The sequence below is a fragment of the Euwallacea similis genome, chromosome 9 (genome assembly GCF_039881205.1).
Source record: "Euwallacea similis isolate ESF13 chromosome 9, ESF131.1, whole genome shotgun sequence".
Classification (NCBI taxonomy): Eukaryota; Metazoa; Arthropoda; class Insecta; order Coleoptera; family Curculionidae; genus Euwallacea; species Euwallacea similis.
In genome coordinates, this window is record NC_089617.1 from 508,471 (window position 1) to 525,320 (window position 16,850).

The 16,850-nt window shown below is 33.8% G+C and overlaps 3 protein-coding genes across 4 annotated transcripts; 1 reads left to right on the forward strand and 2 right to left on the reverse strand.

The window, feature by feature from the left end:
- Positions 1 to 1,762: 1,762 nt before the first annotated feature.
- LOC136410797 (cytochrome P450 6B3-like) lies at positions 1,763 to 4,619 on the forward strand. Its single transcript, XM_066393139.1, has 3 exons — positions 1,763 to 3,114; positions 3,420 to 3,668; positions 4,178 to 4,619. The coding sequence occupies exons 1-3, from the start codon at positions 2,100 to 2,102 to the stop codon at positions 4,339 to 4,341; spliced, it is 1,428 nt and encodes a 475-aa protein (XP_066249236.1). The 5' UTR covers positions 1,763 to 2,099; the 3' UTR covers positions 4,342 to 4,619.
- On the reverse strand, positions 4,610 to 9,451 carry LOC136410795 (O-acyltransferase like protein-like). Of its 2 annotated transcripts, XM_066393136.1 has the most exons (12): positions 9,245 to 9,451; positions 9,039 to 9,187; positions 7,974 to 8,203; positions 7,547 to 7,653; positions 7,056 to 7,249; positions 6,706 to 6,875; positions 6,478 to 6,646; positions 6,228 to 6,421; positions 5,970 to 6,114; positions 5,501 to 5,690; positions 5,009 to 5,151; positions 4,610 to 4,856 (listed from the first exon to the last, which is right to left on the reverse strand). In XM_066393136.1, the coding sequence occupies exons 1-12, from the start codon at positions 9,318 to 9,320 to the stop codon at positions 4,665 to 4,667; spliced, it is 1,959 nt and encodes a 652-aa protein (XP_066249233.1). In that variant the 5' UTR covers positions 9,321 to 9,451; the 3' UTR covers positions 4,610 to 4,664. The 2 variants fall into 2 exon arrangements, with proteins under 2 accessions (XP_066249233.1, XP_066249234.1); XM_066393137.1 differs by lacking the exons at positions 9,039 to 9,187; positions 9,245 to 9,451 and adding an exon at positions 8,278 to 8,378.
- Positions 9,452 to 10,926: 1,475 nt separating this feature from the next.
- On the reverse strand, positions 10,927 to 15,556 carry LOC136410756 (nose resistant to fluoxetine protein 6-like). The gene is made up of 12 exons (XM_066393066.1): positions 15,360 to 15,556; positions 14,202 to 14,353; positions 13,799 to 14,040; positions 13,528 to 13,740; positions 13,384 to 13,471; positions 13,122 to 13,288; positions 12,799 to 12,964; positions 12,552 to 12,745; positions 12,279 to 12,435; positions 11,499 to 11,691; positions 11,251 to 11,393; positions 10,927 to 11,154 (listed from the first exon to the last, which is right to left on the reverse strand). Exons 1-12 carry the CDS (start codon positions 15,433 to 15,435, stop codon positions 11,002 to 11,004), a joined length of 1,944 nt encoding a protein of 647 aa, XP_066249163.1. The 5' UTR covers positions 15,436 to 15,556; the 3' UTR covers positions 10,927 to 11,001.
- Between the last annotated feature and the right edge of the window lie 1,294 nt (positions 15,557 to 16,850).

Consider the following 16,850-nt stretch of genomic DNA (forward strand, 5'->3'; position numbering starts at 1 on the left):
GCTCGATTACTCACCTCTTTTGCTAGTACACATAGTACACGCTTAAAAATAAATTATACTATCCCACCGACTGCACCAACAAAATGATTAATTTATTTTAGAAAGCCTTAGAATAACTACAATGCAATCGAAAGTTAACTGAAGAGTAACTGCTTAAGTGAATGTGAAGCAGTTTTGTTACAAATTATATATGATTCAAAATTACAAAATAATTAAGGATAAATGGCATTATCTTTTATCATCATTAAAGGCTGGGGGATGAAGAATCATACATGGGTGTTCCATTCCTTAACCGACCTTGTATCTTTTATGGTTACCGATATCCCCCTAGTTGAGATGCAGAAACGGACACCCTGGATACTCATTATTAGGTTTCAGGCGATTCTTATTGACCATGGTAAATGCAAATAATTGATATAATAAAAAATGGATGTTGCAATTTGCTAGATTTTCAAACTCAGTAGAAAAATTTATTGGAAATAAGTCCTGGATAGAATTAATTCTCACTGTAAAAGCGATGCATTAAAAATGCATTAAAGGTAATTGCAAATTGAATGTCTAATAGGTTTTGTGTCATTTCTATTAGATTTAGGATTTTTTTAGTAATTTTAGTGAAATTTATTGCCAGACATATTATGTTCGTCTATAGGTGTTTTAGAATTAAAATATTAAAAACTATACATCGTATTTTTGACTATCATTTTCTGAATAACTGTTGACTTCTGGGAAAATTGTGTTTGAAATGAAAACTGTTCGAAATTTACCAAAGTGATCGATTACAGCAAAATTAATCACATAGTTCTGATTTTAAGATAAACATTCAATTCTCCCGCATCATTCTTACGTCTCAAATCGCAGATTGTTTATTTTTTCTATTTTGCAACAAGCAGATCAACTATTTTTCGTTTATCATAGAAAGTGGTAATTCAAAGATTACACACGTGCTACTAAAACACTAAAATCACTTTTAATTTTACGATAAATCGAAATTAAATATGTCAATAGTAACGAGATTAGAAAAAATACCCTGTGAAGAGATTAACATTTTGACATCACATGGGTTATCCGATTGTTTACAACCATAAGTAATTTACGCCAAAACGATCAAAAACAATTAAAAAATAACAAGGATTTCCTCAATGATATTATTCACGTTGGTCATTCGCCGTCTAATAACCAACTGAAACGGTTGGTTAACGGTTCCAAATGGCTGCAGCAATCCTTTAGAGTGACCATTTTAAAGAGAAATCAACTTATGAGAGACCTTCTTCAGTCACCATCAGACAACAATCGGATCCACTCCGATAGTCAAGCAATCTTACATACTATCTGCTGGATCAAGATAAATTCAAAGACACAAGAGACACTGTTTAGGAATTGTAGAACAAATAAGCCTGAAAAATTGGCTAACTAAGATTCCCAGTCATTTTTCAATGGACCCGAACCATGTCTAGGACGACTTAGACATATCCAAGACAATCACAGCTATTAAGAGTTAGTAATTCATTAAGGAATTAGTGGGCGTCACGAGTTCCCTGATGATCACAGATCATAAATTGACGACCAATCTTTTCGATATTGAAGAGATTACCCACAGGTATGTGGTACCTTTTGGTAAAGTTGAAAGTCCTAGGCCACTTGTTTGTGCATTTGGGCTTCTGATGGTAACATATGTAATAAGATGCCTGCTTGTCTGAAATCGATTCATCATTCATTAGTGATCCGTTAACTTTTTAAAGATCATCCATAACATTTTTACTAAAAAACGCAATTTTTAACATGTCCTACTTAGGTCTCATATTTCATGAAATTTCACGTCGCTAACACATAAACTGTGATTACGTAGTGGTGATAGACAATTAACGAATTTAGTTGATAACAACTATTCAGCCAGTACCAACAAAGTACCTGCCAGCATTAAATTAAATTTCCCATTCTGAAACGAACCAAGTGAAAAGTGCGCACGCCAATCTAAACTGGTAAACATTACATAGGCGCACGTGAGCCGGCCAAGACCTTCATTACGCATTATTGTCGTGTGGTTATTCGTTAAGTACATGCGAGTGTGACAAGTGCTTTAATTTTAAGTCAGAGTAAAAATGAGTCTAAACAACTTCTGTTTTACGGAACAGCTGACTTTCTTGAAGTACGTGAACGAGCACTATTTATTCTACTCGATTACCTTGTTAACTTTCGCTAGTTTGTTTACTTTGGTGTGGATTTTACAGAAGTATACATATTTCGAGAAGATTAGACTTGCCAGGGCGTCGCTTCCAACTTTCCCCTATGGCAATTTTAAAGATGTCTTCAAACGAGAGACGTCATTGCACGTTTACCTTTGGAAGTACTACAACAGATTTAAAAGGAAGAGTTGCAAATACGGAGGAATGTTCGTTTTTGTGAAGCCTGTTTTATTGGTCATAGATCCTACTGTGTCTTCGAAGCTCAATAACGATAGCGAATCATTTGAACATGTAGTACCGAGGGAATCAAAGCTAAAGCGAGAAGACCTTAAGAAAATATTACAACATACTGGTAGTTTGAATAACTACGTCAAAAAGTTTTGCTACTCAATCCAAGGGGCTTTACCTGAAAAGCTCCTGAAAGCGGACATATCGACAACTTTCAAAGACTTCTTGCTAGAAGCTACATGTCTGGCGTTTGGTTTTAAACCCCTGGACATAGTGGACGAAATCAATGAGCTTTTAAAACAAAAATACCAAACTTCGTATCGATTCTACATCTCCCTATGCGTTCCCTGGCTTAAAAGCAAACACGAAAAACTCAACAACAACCTAAAAGAGATCCTTATGGATATTGTAGAATCTCGTAAGAAGAACGACTCAGATGAAAGTGATCTCATCGAATCATTTATCTCATTATACAACAGTTCGCAATTTGCCATTGGAGATATTTCAAGTGAATTATTCCACTGCTTTGCAGACACTCTCACTTTCAGCCATTCTACGTTGATGATGTCCTTGTATGAATTGGCTAGCAATAGGGAGATTCAAGACGAAGTTTTAGGAGAAATCCGGCGGTTTAACAAGAAAAATAGGAATCTTGATTATGAGAACATAAATGAACTGATTTATCTTGATGCTATTGTGAAAGGTAAGGACAAGAAATGCTTCAAAATCTAATTAAATTTAGTAATTTACCACTCACCATCTTTTTCTAGATTTTAGAATTTGATTATATTTTATATTGAAAAAATAACTATTCTTATGAGCAATATATTTTTTATTCCACACTCAGTTAGATCTAAAGTGATTGGAAGAGTTTTAAAGTGACCATAGAAGTATCGCTTCCTTCGATTTCTTAGAGACAAATTTCTCTATCTTGAAACTATGATTCACTATTTTCTTTGAAGCGATTTGTTAGATTTTTATTAAGGGTATACTAATGTATTATTTTAGAAACTCTTCGGAAATACCCACCAATAGCAACAATCATCACCACCTCTAAATGTAAAGACACCCCTTCTTTTGACTGGTATCCGGATAAGAACGCCCTGTTTTTCCAGTCAACTTTAGGCATACAGAGAGACCCCAAAAATTATACAAAACCAGAAGCTTTTGAACCCGATAGATTCACCGAGAGCCGAACATTAGATAAGGATAAAAGTATATTTTTACCACTTGGAATAGGGCCTATAAGCGATTTATGTGAGTATTCTGCTTAGACGAATCAATAAAATTCAGGACACTTTAAAACAATGCAACCAAAGACGAAATACAACTATTACCACATGAATTCTTAAAGATACACAACTTACCAAATACCGATTTATAATGTCCTAATGATCAATTTGAAATCTATTTAGTGAAGGGTCCTAAACGAAAGACTAGTTTGCACCGTTGGAAAAAATATTAGAAAACCAAATTTCAAATTAGTTATAACACAGTACTTCGTGATTTTTTGTTCGTCATTTAGAGAATTTTAATATTTAAAACTTTCATAAATTGAATCTGAGTAACAATGTTAAACCAAACTTGCGATATGGCGAAGACAAAAATATCCCCCCTTGCAGGTCATGTCTCTTTACGTCAGGTCGGTATTATAATATATAGTACCTAAATTATTTCCTACACCGGATGCATACCAAATAAATTACATGGACATATTGAACATTTACAATTTACAATTGTCCATAAAACATTTTTAATTGTTTCAGATGTAAAGCTAATCACACTACAAGTGAAACTGATATTGGCAAGCATTTTTTCGTATTTGGAAGTAAGATTCAAGGATGCAACGTCCAATTCGTTTAAATATAATCCAGATTTATTGTATTTGTGTCCGAATGATGATTTCCAGCTTGAGTTCAGTAGGTTGTGAATCAAAGGTATTTATGTTAGTACGTCAAGTTGAGATTGTATATAGATTATAGAAATACATACTTGTGTTACCCTAAAACTCATAAATTTCATCAATTTCAACTTTCTTATAGTCCATACTTATATGTGTAGTTATTTTGTACTATATCGTATAGTAACGTTATTTTGAATTATTTATATCTGTTATAGTTAGAACTATTTACAAAATGTATGGTTTTTTACGGTAATTTATTATTCAAAAGGAAAATTCAGTCTGTAAGACGATCTCAAACAATTTATTTTTCTATATAGTTTATGCATTCTACGATACACATTATTCCCAACTTAGGAAGGATTATCATTAGTTAAATCCAGAGTTTCCAGTGATTTCTCCGACGATTTTTTAACTGTACACCTTTTCTGTCTGGAACTAAAACCGATCATCTTCTGAAGTGCTGAAATCGGCATTTCTACAAATAGGCATAATACTGTTCCAGCTAAATATGAACAGGCAACATCTCCGATTACTGCAAGCAACTGAAATCGATAAAAATAACCAAGTTTATACATACTCGAGTAGTGTCTTGAGGAGAACTGTCAAATAAAACCGATTGATTATGCTCAATTCTGTGAATTATTGTAGTCTTTAGCTTTGTACGTTACGACTGAATGAAACTAGAATAACCTACCATCATAGTATCATTGGCTGATATAGGATACCGTCTATATCCAGCTTGCCATCTTATGAACATGGCATGTACTATGTATGTACTATATGTAAGTCTTCCTAAAACCTGTAATGGTTGAAATTCGCACGCCCATCTGACAAACCCTGAAAATACATACATGAGTATTTCAAAAATGTCTTTATAAGTATATCATAAGTATCATAGAGATCAACTATAAGAGGTTGGTATAGATTTTTTGGTAAAGCAAATTTTGTGTCATCTGCCTAACAAATAAGAAAAAAATACATTTGTGTAAATTTTGAAAGAAATTAAAAACCAATCGAATAATAAAAAATCGTTTACTACAAGGTAACAAGGTTTGGGTAATTTACTGTTAGCGGTTTTATAGCAGGTACACCCCGACCTGAAGCTTAACGACAAATTAACTATGCTACAAAGTTCTTATTCTGTTTAATTTACAAATCTATTAATAAAGCGAACAGATGCACTTACATCCAATTTTCTGAGTAAATCCAAATAATCCTATTGCCACCCCAAGTGCAAATAAATTTTTGCCAGAAGCCCAGTAAATAGCACTTTTGAGACGAGTGACCTCGAAATTGGGATCATAAAATATTACTGCTATTAATATCACAGTTATGCACATTCCAAATGTCAAAATCCACCACAACACTACGTGAATCTGTAATAAAATAACTAAATACAGTGCGATCACGAGAAATGATATCTAGCAAGAGAGATATCTTACCCGCAAAGAGTTGCGGGACTTGTTAAATTAGGAAAAAGGGGGACCATTTGAATGTCAAACAAAATGATGTTTCGAAATTTTTCCAGGTCCGACTACCTCCGCATATGTCCGGAAAAAATGTAAAATTTCAAATTTCACTTTTCATGTGTTCAATTACTATGAGAGGAAAATTCTATTCTCCGCGCAACGTAAAATAACGCAATTACTACTTACCTTTTTGACTGTAAGACACGTGTTGCGATATTTGTAAAACAAATATCCAAATATAATCCCTATGGTATAACCAAATATATTCCCATATCCAGAGCTATACAAGTTCCAGACGTCAAGTCTTAAAATGCGTAGGTCATAAAGAATTCTAAAACACAGTTATTAACTTGTCTCAATGAATTGTTAATAATTTATTATGGCGGGAATATGTCTGGATTCGGATAGCGGACTAATCATATCATTTATATCAGTTGGACTCACTCCGGATATTCTCGTAGGATTATGTCGTATTTATTTATATATGCAAGAACTCCCGGCAAGATAGTCCCGAGAAATAGCATGCTTCCAAATATAATCTTTCGCCTATTTGGAAATTTTGACGTAACATAAAGTACTAATATGAAAATAATAAATAACTGCATGTCTGCCGCCAAATACCAAGTTTGATGCAGACACTGGAAAATAAACACTCCGTTAATGGTAAAATATTCTCGTCAAGAAAAGCCAGTACCATATGGTGACTATCTACATAATTATTTACAAATAGCAAATTCGTCCATCCATTCTTTCGGCAGTTCCTGTACTCTTTTCCAACGAACATATCCCAGTAAGGCCCTCTAAAAGCGTGAACTAGCCAGGTGCTGTGTATTCCAACCATGACGGCTAAAGCCGGTATTAATCTTGAAAAATCATGCTATGATACTGTGAATCTAAATTTGTAGATATATTCGAAATATACCTAATATATCTATTAAAGATTGCTCCAAATACATAGAAAAATTTAATCGGCTTAGAGTCCCCAATCATATCAAAGTAATGGTAGGAGAGCAGCCAGCCAGATATAAGGAAGAATGTTTGAACTACGTACCATCCATTTGCCAGGAACATACTGAGAACTTGTTTTGTGGTCTACAAAAATAGCTATTTATGTGACGAGTTAGGTAATGCACCGTTTTATGTAACGGGTCATTCGGTGGGACGAGCGAAACGACGTTCCATAATATGGGATCAGTTACACAAAATAACGGTTCTTAGTGGGTTTCATACATTTCACACACTATACAACATATTGAATAATAAATTACATACATTTTCGGTATATTTAGGATTCGACACTGGTCCTCCTAATGTACCCATCACAGTATGGGCCATTATGACACATATTAAATTGTAGAATCGCACACCTTGTATAGCACGTAGCTTGTGATTGTCTGGGTTGGTATTTATGGCACGCAAACGATACCAATTTTTTGGAAGCGAGAATGCCGCAATAAAGGTTTGAACTAAAATTCGTGATTAAGTTATAATTCATGTAGTGCTTATACCAAGTGTTTTAGCAGAATAATCACCCTCAATTTTATACCCAGTTTTTGAAGTAATTTCAACTTTTCCTCATATAACAAGTTTAAAATTGTCATTTTTTTAGTGCTTCTATTTTTGTGCTACTTTCTAATTTTGTGCTGACAATTTTTTCCATTTTTGTCTCTATTAAAATAACAACATTTCTAATAAATGAAATCGTTCCCAACAAGAAAAACATTATAGAATATTCGGCATGAAATTAAATTTTAAAAACTTACCTTTACTCGAGGTTCGTTCGTATAAGTGCAATTTGTTGCTATTTAACACTAGTCTTTCGTAGAAAGAGCTAAAGACGACAAAGATGAGATATAGAAGAAGAGTCGACCTGGAAAGAGAACAAAACTTTTAACTCATTATCCTAAGAAAAGTGGTTGATTCGAGAAGGCATAACTTAATTAGTTGGAAAAGTTGTAAATAGCCATTTAGTTATAAAAGTATACGAAAGAAATGAACTAAATAGCTGGCACCACTCGTTAGCGTTTGTTGAGCACCAATAGGTGCTCAGCTCGCTAGATTAAGGAAAGTGTTCAATGTTTTACTTTTAGAGTGATACATGCTCATTACAAACTTAATGATGACAAGGAGTTTGAACCTATTTTCACTTCACTCTGTTCCCTCTGAAGTGTTTATCCACTTACAACTTACCCAAAAGCAATGTCATACACATCAATAGTGTAAGTAGATACATTGTTTTGACACAGCATATCGCTGACAGTACCCCTAAGTCCACTGTCCCGATATTTTCTATTGTAACACTTATTTATTAATCCATCTATATTATCATATTCCCTATAATCTTCGGCACAAGTTTGAGGTACGCAAATCCCATGTCGTAGCTGATCGTGCCTATAGTTTTGAGGGTTAGCACTAACATTCTGAAATACAAGAAATGTCTGGTCGGAAACAGTTATTCTATAAATATGTACGTAAATATCTTACACATACTTACTGCTCGTATCATATATCTCATTATTTTCTAATAAACTTCCGTCTTGAGCAATTTTTGTTTAAAGCTTAAAATCAAGGTCTGCAAATTTTTGCGAATGGATTAGCCAAGTTGCACCCCTAATCCACACGCGAAATAAATCATTTAAAAAAAACGCGAACACTCAATTGTGATTACGTCTATTGTAGTTATTATAGTTCATAATGAAACAGTGATCATTTTGGGCAATATAAAATAAAATTAGATAGAAAATTATCTAGAAAGTGGCGATGAACAAAACTACAGATACCTGAATCGGAGTTCAAGGTTGATATCCGAAACACTTTATCAACATATTTCTAAAAATTTCTCGGAAAAAAAACACTACATTGTTCATATTTATAAACAAATGGATCGAAAGCGTATAATATTATTCTACTTGCATGTAGAAAAATAAAAAAAATTCATTTGTGATTAAAACGTTGTACGTATTACGGACCGAAGAGATTACCCCATTAATCGAATAAGAGCCCTGCGTTTCCCATCGGGCCTCAAACTTCGGTCGCGGGCGAATCTTGGTCCTATTTAACTATTATAAAATACGTTTATTAATAATCCAAACTTTATGGGAACACTCTGTATATTAACAAAGCACTTTCGCTCATAAAAATTCTTAGTCAAATATGGTAAATGACGGCTACATTTTAGTTGCCATTTAAATACAATGGATATACCTTATGGCACATACTTGTAATCACGCCTTATATCTACGTTTATGACGGTACCTTGACAATATCCCATAGAAAATTACTAGAATTCCCCAAAGGTGCTAATGTAAATGTGAATGTACAAAAAAGCGCCTTATCTCCTCTGAGCATGCAGTAATCATAGTTGTCCAAATAGAACAACTCTGGCATTTGCCCATACAAAGCGTCTGGAAGGTTTTCTTAATTGTATTTTCCTCAAACGACAGACCTCTGACAAAACTTACCAGATATTTGTGCGTTTGAAAGTGTTACCCTGCATATAACAATTATCAAAAACCCCGACCATCTTATAAACACCATAATGTTTTTTTTAACAAAACCCGCTAAAGAACATACTCGATGGATGCACTTATTCGTTGTGACAAAGAATTATTTCAGAAAAGAGTGTACCAATAACATCCACTTGCGAAATAAAAATGTCTACCTTTCGCAAGTCTTCAGTAGTTAATCTACAAAGTAGAACAATTAACCTTTCAAAAACTCGGACCATTTCAACATCACCATACGGATTTTTCTCTAGAATCTGGTTTGACATTGCATTTTATGGTAATATTTGTGGACAACGATATATTTAGGTTTATACAGGGTGTATTTTATAATTCACCGTTTAAATTTAAAAAAATTTGTTCTGAAGAATCGATGTTCATAATAAAATGATATGTCTTTATGTTTGAATATACAAGGTATTTCAAATTCGACCCTCGCCATTGGGATCTCGGAAACTAGAGAAGATACGAAGAAGTTTAAATGGGGGCAAAGTTGCGTAATCTAGCGCTTGATCGAATACCATTTTCAAAATTTTAATTTTCCGAATACTTCCGAAGATATCCGAGAAAAATTAAAAATTGGAGAATCCATTTTTATTTTTTTTTTAGTGTTATTTGACAAGGAAGGTTAAATCCGTAAGCACATTTTCATTGTCACTTTTTCTCAGCTGACATATTCAGATTTGCCATCCGACGTTTCGTCTTTCGGCTACCATTATCAACTTTATTTTTTCTTATGGGCGCCATACTGAATGTTTCGACAGAAAAATAGTGCGTTTCATTCTGATTTCATTGATATAAAACTTCTTATAATTTACTTTTTTAAAAGTCGAAATATTTAAATAAAAAGAAATATTATATAGTTGGCCTTGACTTCATCGAAATACTTTCTTTTGTTCGCGTTATATGACAGAATTCCTCAAACGAGATTAGAGCGTGCGCAGATTTCCAATGAAAATGAGCTTCAGAAATGAAGAGAAACGAGATATGTTAAGACTTTATTACAAATTTGATAGGAACAGTACGAAAACAGCTCAAATGTATTTTGAGTTATATCCGGAAAGACAACAGCCGCATAAAACATTATTTAAAACTTTGGATGAACATTTCGAAAGCACTAAACTCGCCAAACTGACCAAAAACCTAAAATGAAGTATGGAAGCAGAATGGAAAAAGATTTTCAAAGGTACAAACCTCAGCTAAATGCTGTACCCTGTATATGTATGTAAATCAAGTTGTGAGAAATGGGAAAACGTGATCAATCTGTGAGAAGTCGAAATGATGTCCTGTACGCCACCGCTTTTATTGTATTTAAATGCACAATTTTAGAAATTTGAAACATCTTAGAAATTTAGAATAATATTTTCATCACGTTATATAAATTCTGAAACCAAATCCATAATATGTCTTATAAAAATGTCATATGTTGGAATAATTTGTTCAAAGTAATAACATCTTCGACATAGCGTTCGAAACATATTTCAATTCGACTAAACTATGGCGATATTTTTCAAATCTAATGGTATTTGGTCACCTAGTTCTGATGCTACTTAAGATCATTAAACAGACTGTCAGCAATGAATTTACTGCTTACTTCCCCTCCAATTTAAATCGTAATAAGGTACAAGAAAAAGCAGATATTTTTTCTTAGATTATTTAATAAACGTTACACTGAATGTCTTATTTTAAATTGAATAAAAACTATTTAATATGATTCACTTGTCTTTGCGTTTCTCCTCACTTTTTTTCTCTCCCTGCTTTAAGCCAAACACGATTTTTTGCAATTCGGAAAGCGGCAACTCAAGGAACAGTGTTAATATTAATGCGACCAAGAAACTCAATCCTAGATCCCCTAGGAGCGACAGCACCTAAAATACCATAATAGAATACGAGTTTCTGCATCTAATCAATAAAAACTTAAACTATGATTATCAGCATTCGTATTATAATACATATTAACTTACAATCATAAAATCAGAAACGTATTGCGGGTATCTTGCCATCGCCGGCCTCGATAAAACTAACGACATGTGAATTAGATAGGTACTGAAAGTTAAACGTCCTAAAATATAAGTTGGTCTCCATTCTAAAGCTCTTTTCGTCAACCCTGAAATAAAGAACCACACTGTTGGCAGAGTAAACCTGTTACGTATCTAATTTTGACTTTTAAAAAATATTTACTTTTGTAACCGTTTTAACTGTAAAAACTTACATCCTATTCCGTCCATAACTCCGAAATATCCAACTCCTAATGCAAAAGCGAATACGGGTCTAGAAAAAGCCACGAAGACTGAGGCCCAGAAGCGATTGGGTTCAGTTTTGTCATTCAAAATAATAGATCCCGGAATCAGAACCATATTGAGTCCTATTCCCCAAGCGATAATCCACCAAATAATTACACGAAACTATAATAATTATTGATTTATTCAGAGTCTAAAGAGTGAAATTCAGATAACTTTACTAGGAGGATGTTGTCTGTAGAGAAGGTGAAATGAAGTCTGAGCATTGACCACTCCTTTACTTTCAATCGAAATTATCCTCCTAGTAAATTTAACAATACTTTGATTCATTGACCCTTAAAGTTAGTTTCATACAGAGATCTATTGCAACCAGGGAATTCATTGTTCTGCTTCAGATTCAATTGCTTATTAAGTAAACTTTTTCGCCATGTTATTTGCAATTTGTCTAATTTTTCTCAAATAAAAATAGCTCTCAGTTATGCTTCGCTAATCATAGACTTTTTAAATTTACAAAAATGTTGACGATGTTTTTGTGTGAGGTTTCCCATAATTGATGTAAATTCACTCGGTTTCCTGTTAAAATTGAATTTTCATATTACGTATATCATGTTTATACGTCTAAGTACACCTTACACGTATAAACTACGTAAAAATTCGGTTTTTGAATGATAAAGTACAAAAACTTTCAGTGTATGGTTCAATTTTGTAGTGGATCTACCACCATAGGATAACTTGTGGGCATACATTCTTACCTTGCTGTTGAAAATCATGATTTTCTCGTTCTTATGTTTATAAAAGAAATATCCAAACATAAGCCCTAACACTGTTGAGGCAGAATTCCCAATGAAGCTGCATAACTGATAGTGAAACTGATCACTTTCTTTTATATGTCTCAGCTCATAATATTTTCTGAAAAAAGAATTATTCCAAAAATAATAGTTATCTTACAATAACATGTGAGATAAAATAACATTGGTGCTAGTCGTATATCGAAACTTATTGACAAATGGTGTATAAGTACTTACTCAGGATCTGGTATGTCTAGTGCGGCGAAGTCGTGAAGATAATTATGTATAAAAGTCGCTACAATATTTATGGACATAATACTTCCAAAAATGTAATAAGCATGTTTTTCATAAGACTTAACCAGCCAAATGAGGAATAAAGATATTACGAAATATTGAGTGTCTAGTGCTAAATACCACGTAACAGGAAGACACTAAAATTACGCAAAATGAAAGACATCTCGAGACATTTTTATCTAAATATTACCATATCGTAGGGATTCAAATTATTTATGAAAAGGATGTTGGTCCAACCCTTGTTTCGGCATCGTTGATACTCAGCACCAATCATTGTATTCCAATTCGGACCGTTGCCCAAATGTCGCAGGATTGTAGCGTGGAAGAGCACAGTGACAAAAACTGTAGGTGAGAGCCTAAATATGAAATAAAGGAACGTGAGGATAATGTTGGTAGAATTTGATTAATAGTTGTGTCTGTCGGTGATTGAAAATTTTCTTTACCGATACGATTATATTTCAACACGGGTTTTTTCAACTAATGAGTACCTATTTATCTACCTTTAATTCTCACCTGAATAATCGATTAGCTAATATGAAGATAATGGTTTTCAAATTTAGCTTCTTGTCAGTAAAATGACTGAATATGCCGTTAGAAAGAAGAAAAGCAGATATGAAGAAAAACGTTGAAACGCAGAGTGGTCCGCTAGTAAGGAAGAGTGCCGCGAATTTTTCATACATCTGGAAAACATTGAATTAATACAGTTTTTTGACAACAGTAATATAGAAATTTTATGGCATAAATTTAAGAAAGATAAATATGCCTTTGTACTTACTGTTTCTATGTATCTTGGATTGGCCACAGGAAAGGCAATATAGCCAAGAATGGTGTGAGTTAAAACAACCAGAACGGTGTTATAAACACTAAAAAGAATCCTCTTTTTTCGATCTAACCTGCACAACTCCCTTCTTCAACTCACCGTAAACCTTGAATAAAACGCAGTTTTTCAATTTCAGGGGTAACGTTTACTGTATTCAATCGTATCCAGTTTCTTGTGATAGAACATGCTAGAATTATCCTCCCCATTTTAGATTTCTCGAGTTTCGCATAATCTTCTGGAGGTCCATACCTAGCAAATCCCTCACGGACAGTACAATACATGATAAAGACAATATAACTGAGGAATAATACACTGAAACAAGATATTACGAAATGAAATGAACAAATTCTGAATTGCAGCAGAGGCTTACACAGCAAAAATGTCCAAATAATCAAAAGGGTATTTGGATTTATTAGTTTGGCATAATAATTGAGTAATAGTGCCCTTAACACCGTAGTGTTTGAATTTTTTATCGTAGCAGGCAGTCAAAGCTTCTCTCAGTACTGGATCATTATCATCATTTGATGGTTTCACATCTGGACATGAAGTAGAAACGCAAATAAAATGCCTCAAGTGATCGCGTCTGTAGTTTGTTCGGATATCACTTGCATTCTAAAAAAAAACTCTTTTCTATCTCAAATGCATTTTTCTTATGATTGAAGCAAAAATTAGATCAATCTCATTTCTTCTATTGGCGTGTAATACAGTCTGTTGTGAAAAATGTAACAATTTTTCCGTACTTTACTATCCATTCTGAGACTAATTCTTCTTACCTTAATTAAGCCCCACATCTCCGAAGGATTTTCTTTATCCAAGGGCTCAAGATCATATTGCAATGAGCAAAAGAAAGCTTTGTCTCCAAGCTGCATACAGTCATCAAAATTGTCATAATAAAAAAGCTTTGGAAGGCTTGCATATTGTTCGTCTGGAAACCAAAGTTACTTTTTCTTTAGTTGAATTTTGTATAAATGAAACCACACACACAAAAAGATACATTATGGCCGTCCAGTGCATTTTTTTCTAATGTACAGTGCTCCATAGGCAAATAGTATGGCCGTAAAAGTTGGTGCAATTCAATAAAATCTATAGAGAACGGTGAAAGATAATTGCTGGAACATTAAATCTAACTGAGCTTCAACACGTGTATTTGTGCCTGATATCAATTCGGTATATCACTATCTTGCGCAATGCAGACCTATGTCGTAAAGAGCTCCTTCTTTGGTTTTGTAGTTTTTGATCAGAATTGTCCCTTTTACTTTCGGCGATTATCGTTGGCGATTATCACTGTAAATTCTTATAAAAGTCCTAAATTCTAAGAGAAAAAATTTATGAAGACTCGGAAAAGTGAAAATCTGTTTTAGCAATTTGATGCTATAATATCTAATGTTAATAAAGAAACTCTAGAGTGACTTAAAAAAAATGAACTGTCCGGGTGAGGAGGAAAAGTTGTACTGGAAAATAATTTGGACTTGTCGCAAAAAAAACAAGAAAATCGCGCATTAGAATAATAAGTCTGTGAGGTATAACTCTCAACTAAGAAGCGAGTTGAGAATCAGGGGCCATTCAAATGGACTGAACATGCCAACACGTTTTCGATTCTTTCATATCTTCCGATTAATCAACAACACCACGAATCCTTTGGGTGTCAGAACGACTTTTTCTCTTCGCTTTGTCTAGATTTTCTTGCATGTGGTCCAAGTTTTTAAGTTCACACCGTATACCTTTCGCTAATTTGCACACACCACATATGTGTATTATTAACTTGAAACTTTAAGATTTTGTGGTATTAGCTAGAAATTTGAAAACTTCGCAATATAACTCTGCACCATAGAATAATATCAAGAAGGGAACAAATGGACATTTATGAATATCATACCGATGGTGGTGGGCCTTTAACATATACATACGCAAAACAAAAAGTGAGAACTCACCAGAAATGGTTGTACAGCACCCAAATCCCACGATGGAAAATAGTACTGATATTAAAACCAACAGAGAAAGCCTCATTTTTAATGCTTTCGGACCATTTATGTGGGTTTGCCAGATATTGTGGATAGTGTAATTGATCTGCGATAGAAAATATTCGATATACAATAACTAAGTAACGTCAGTAAATTAATTGTTTGGTTACTTGAAAAACAATTTGAAACAAACGTTAAATTTGAACGAATAAGTGATGGTCTATCAACTTAATCGCCTAATTGGTTACCACTGTAAAATGTACATGTTATTTTCTTATAAAGTCATTCATGTCCAAGGGTTCTGGTCATTATCACTAATCGTTCATAATTATTATTGCTGAATTATTTTGTATTGTTTCAACACCAGGCTAATGTTTTCATCTATCGGATGGCTTCGTAGGGTGCCTTGACCGTGCCAACACGTCAATACTTATTCAAACGTACATGTGTATATAAGAATATTTAAATTATAACTTAAAATAAGGTCACCTATGTTATTCTTTCGTCCATGTCGTCCGAACGAAGTATCATGGTAGAAACAATCCAATAATATAATAGACGAAGTATTAGCAGTAAAGAGGATAGACCGAAGCTTTGCTATTAAGCTCTCTTCGCGCCCACTAAGCATTTTTACTGCATGTGAGCTTTCTTCCCTTCGCAAAATGACTCGTCCAAATAACATCACTGAAGAATGGACAATGCTCGAACTCAACAAATTGACCTGCACGGAATAATTGCAGGCAGAGTAATTAACATTTGACGCACGCTCCCACTTTAGTTAGTTTTGCGTATTTTTTAAGCGATATTAATAGACTTTAGGAAAATACTCTACGGTCTGCTTCTAAAAAAACTGCACTCCTGCAGAATGAAGATTATGATAGATGGTAAATACTGGCAGAGAATTAGACCAGCACTGAGGCTTACCCATTGTTAACACAATACTGTCCGATTCTAATACGCTGAGATCTGCTGTGCAGGTGCAATTTTAATTGAACAGTCTTAGTGTGAAGTTTGTAGCTGGTAAGTCTTCGTATCAGAGATCATGTGGCACAGTGAAACGTCTTGCTTAGATCACGGGACATCGCACTCATAAATTCAAGATTTTTTAAAATATTAAGGATAGCCGTAATGAAATTAGCCAGACCACCAGCTGATATTCTGCCCACCTTATAACTGTGCTTGGGCCACTAAATGATCCATTTAAAGAGTTTAAAGAGGAGGATTTTTGACGGTATTTTTGAACATTTTGAAATAAGAGAAAAGACAAGATTTGGTAAGAATAGGAAGAAAGAGAAGGTTTCGTCAATTTGTAAGCTTCCTTTAACCTTACCTTAACAAGAGAAAAATCTTTGCATTGGTTTCATACTAATCTCGATTGTGAAGAAAACGCGATTTGTATAATAATAACTACATACGTTCAAGTTTTTTTAATGCCAGTATGAGAGTATATTATTCATAGTT

What these genes read in the sequence shown, in the direction of transcription:
- LOC136410797 (XM_066393139.1), top strand. Translation starts at nt 2,100, where the DNA reads ATGAGTCTAAACAACTTCTGTTTTACGGAACAGCTGACTTTCTTGAAG. An exon ending in TCTTGATGCTATTGTGAAAG is followed by an intron (nt 3,115 to 3,419) that starts GTAAGGACAAGA and finishes GTATTATTTTAG; the next exon opens with AAACTCTTCGGAAATACCCA. An exon ending in AGGGCCTATAAGCGATTTAT is followed by an intron (nt 3,669 to 4,177) that starts GTGAGTATTCTG and finishes TAATTGTTTCAG; the next exon opens with ATGTAAAGCTAATCACACTA.
- LOC136410795 (XM_066393136.1), bottom strand. Translation starts at nt 9,320, where the DNA reads ATGGTGTTTATAAGATGGTCGGGGTTTTTGATAATTGTTATATGCAGG. An exon ending in CGAACGAACCTCGAGTAAAG is followed by an intron (nt 7,250 to 7,546) that starts GTAAGTTTTTAA and finishes CACGAATTTTAG; the next exon opens with TTCAAACCTTTATTGCGGCA. An exon ending in CGTGTCTTACAGTCAAAAAG is followed by an intron (nt 5,691 to 5,969) that starts GTAAGTAGTAAT and finishes ATTTTATTACAG; the next exon opens with ATTCACGTAGTGTTGTGGTG.
- LOC136410756 (XM_066393066.1), bottom strand. Translation starts at nt 15,435, where the DNA reads ATGAGGCTTTCTCTGTTGGTTTTAATATCAGTACTATTTTCCATCGTG. An exon ending in AGATGTGGGGCTTAATTAAG is followed by an intron (nt 14,041 to 14,201) that starts GTAAGAAGAATT and finishes GTTTTTTTTTAG; the next exon opens with AATGCAAGTGATATCCGAAC. An exon ending in ATTTGAATCCCTACGATATG is followed by an intron (nt 12,746 to 12,798) that starts GTAATATTTAGA and finishes GCGTAATTTTAG; the next exon opens with TGTCTTCCTGTTACGTGGTA.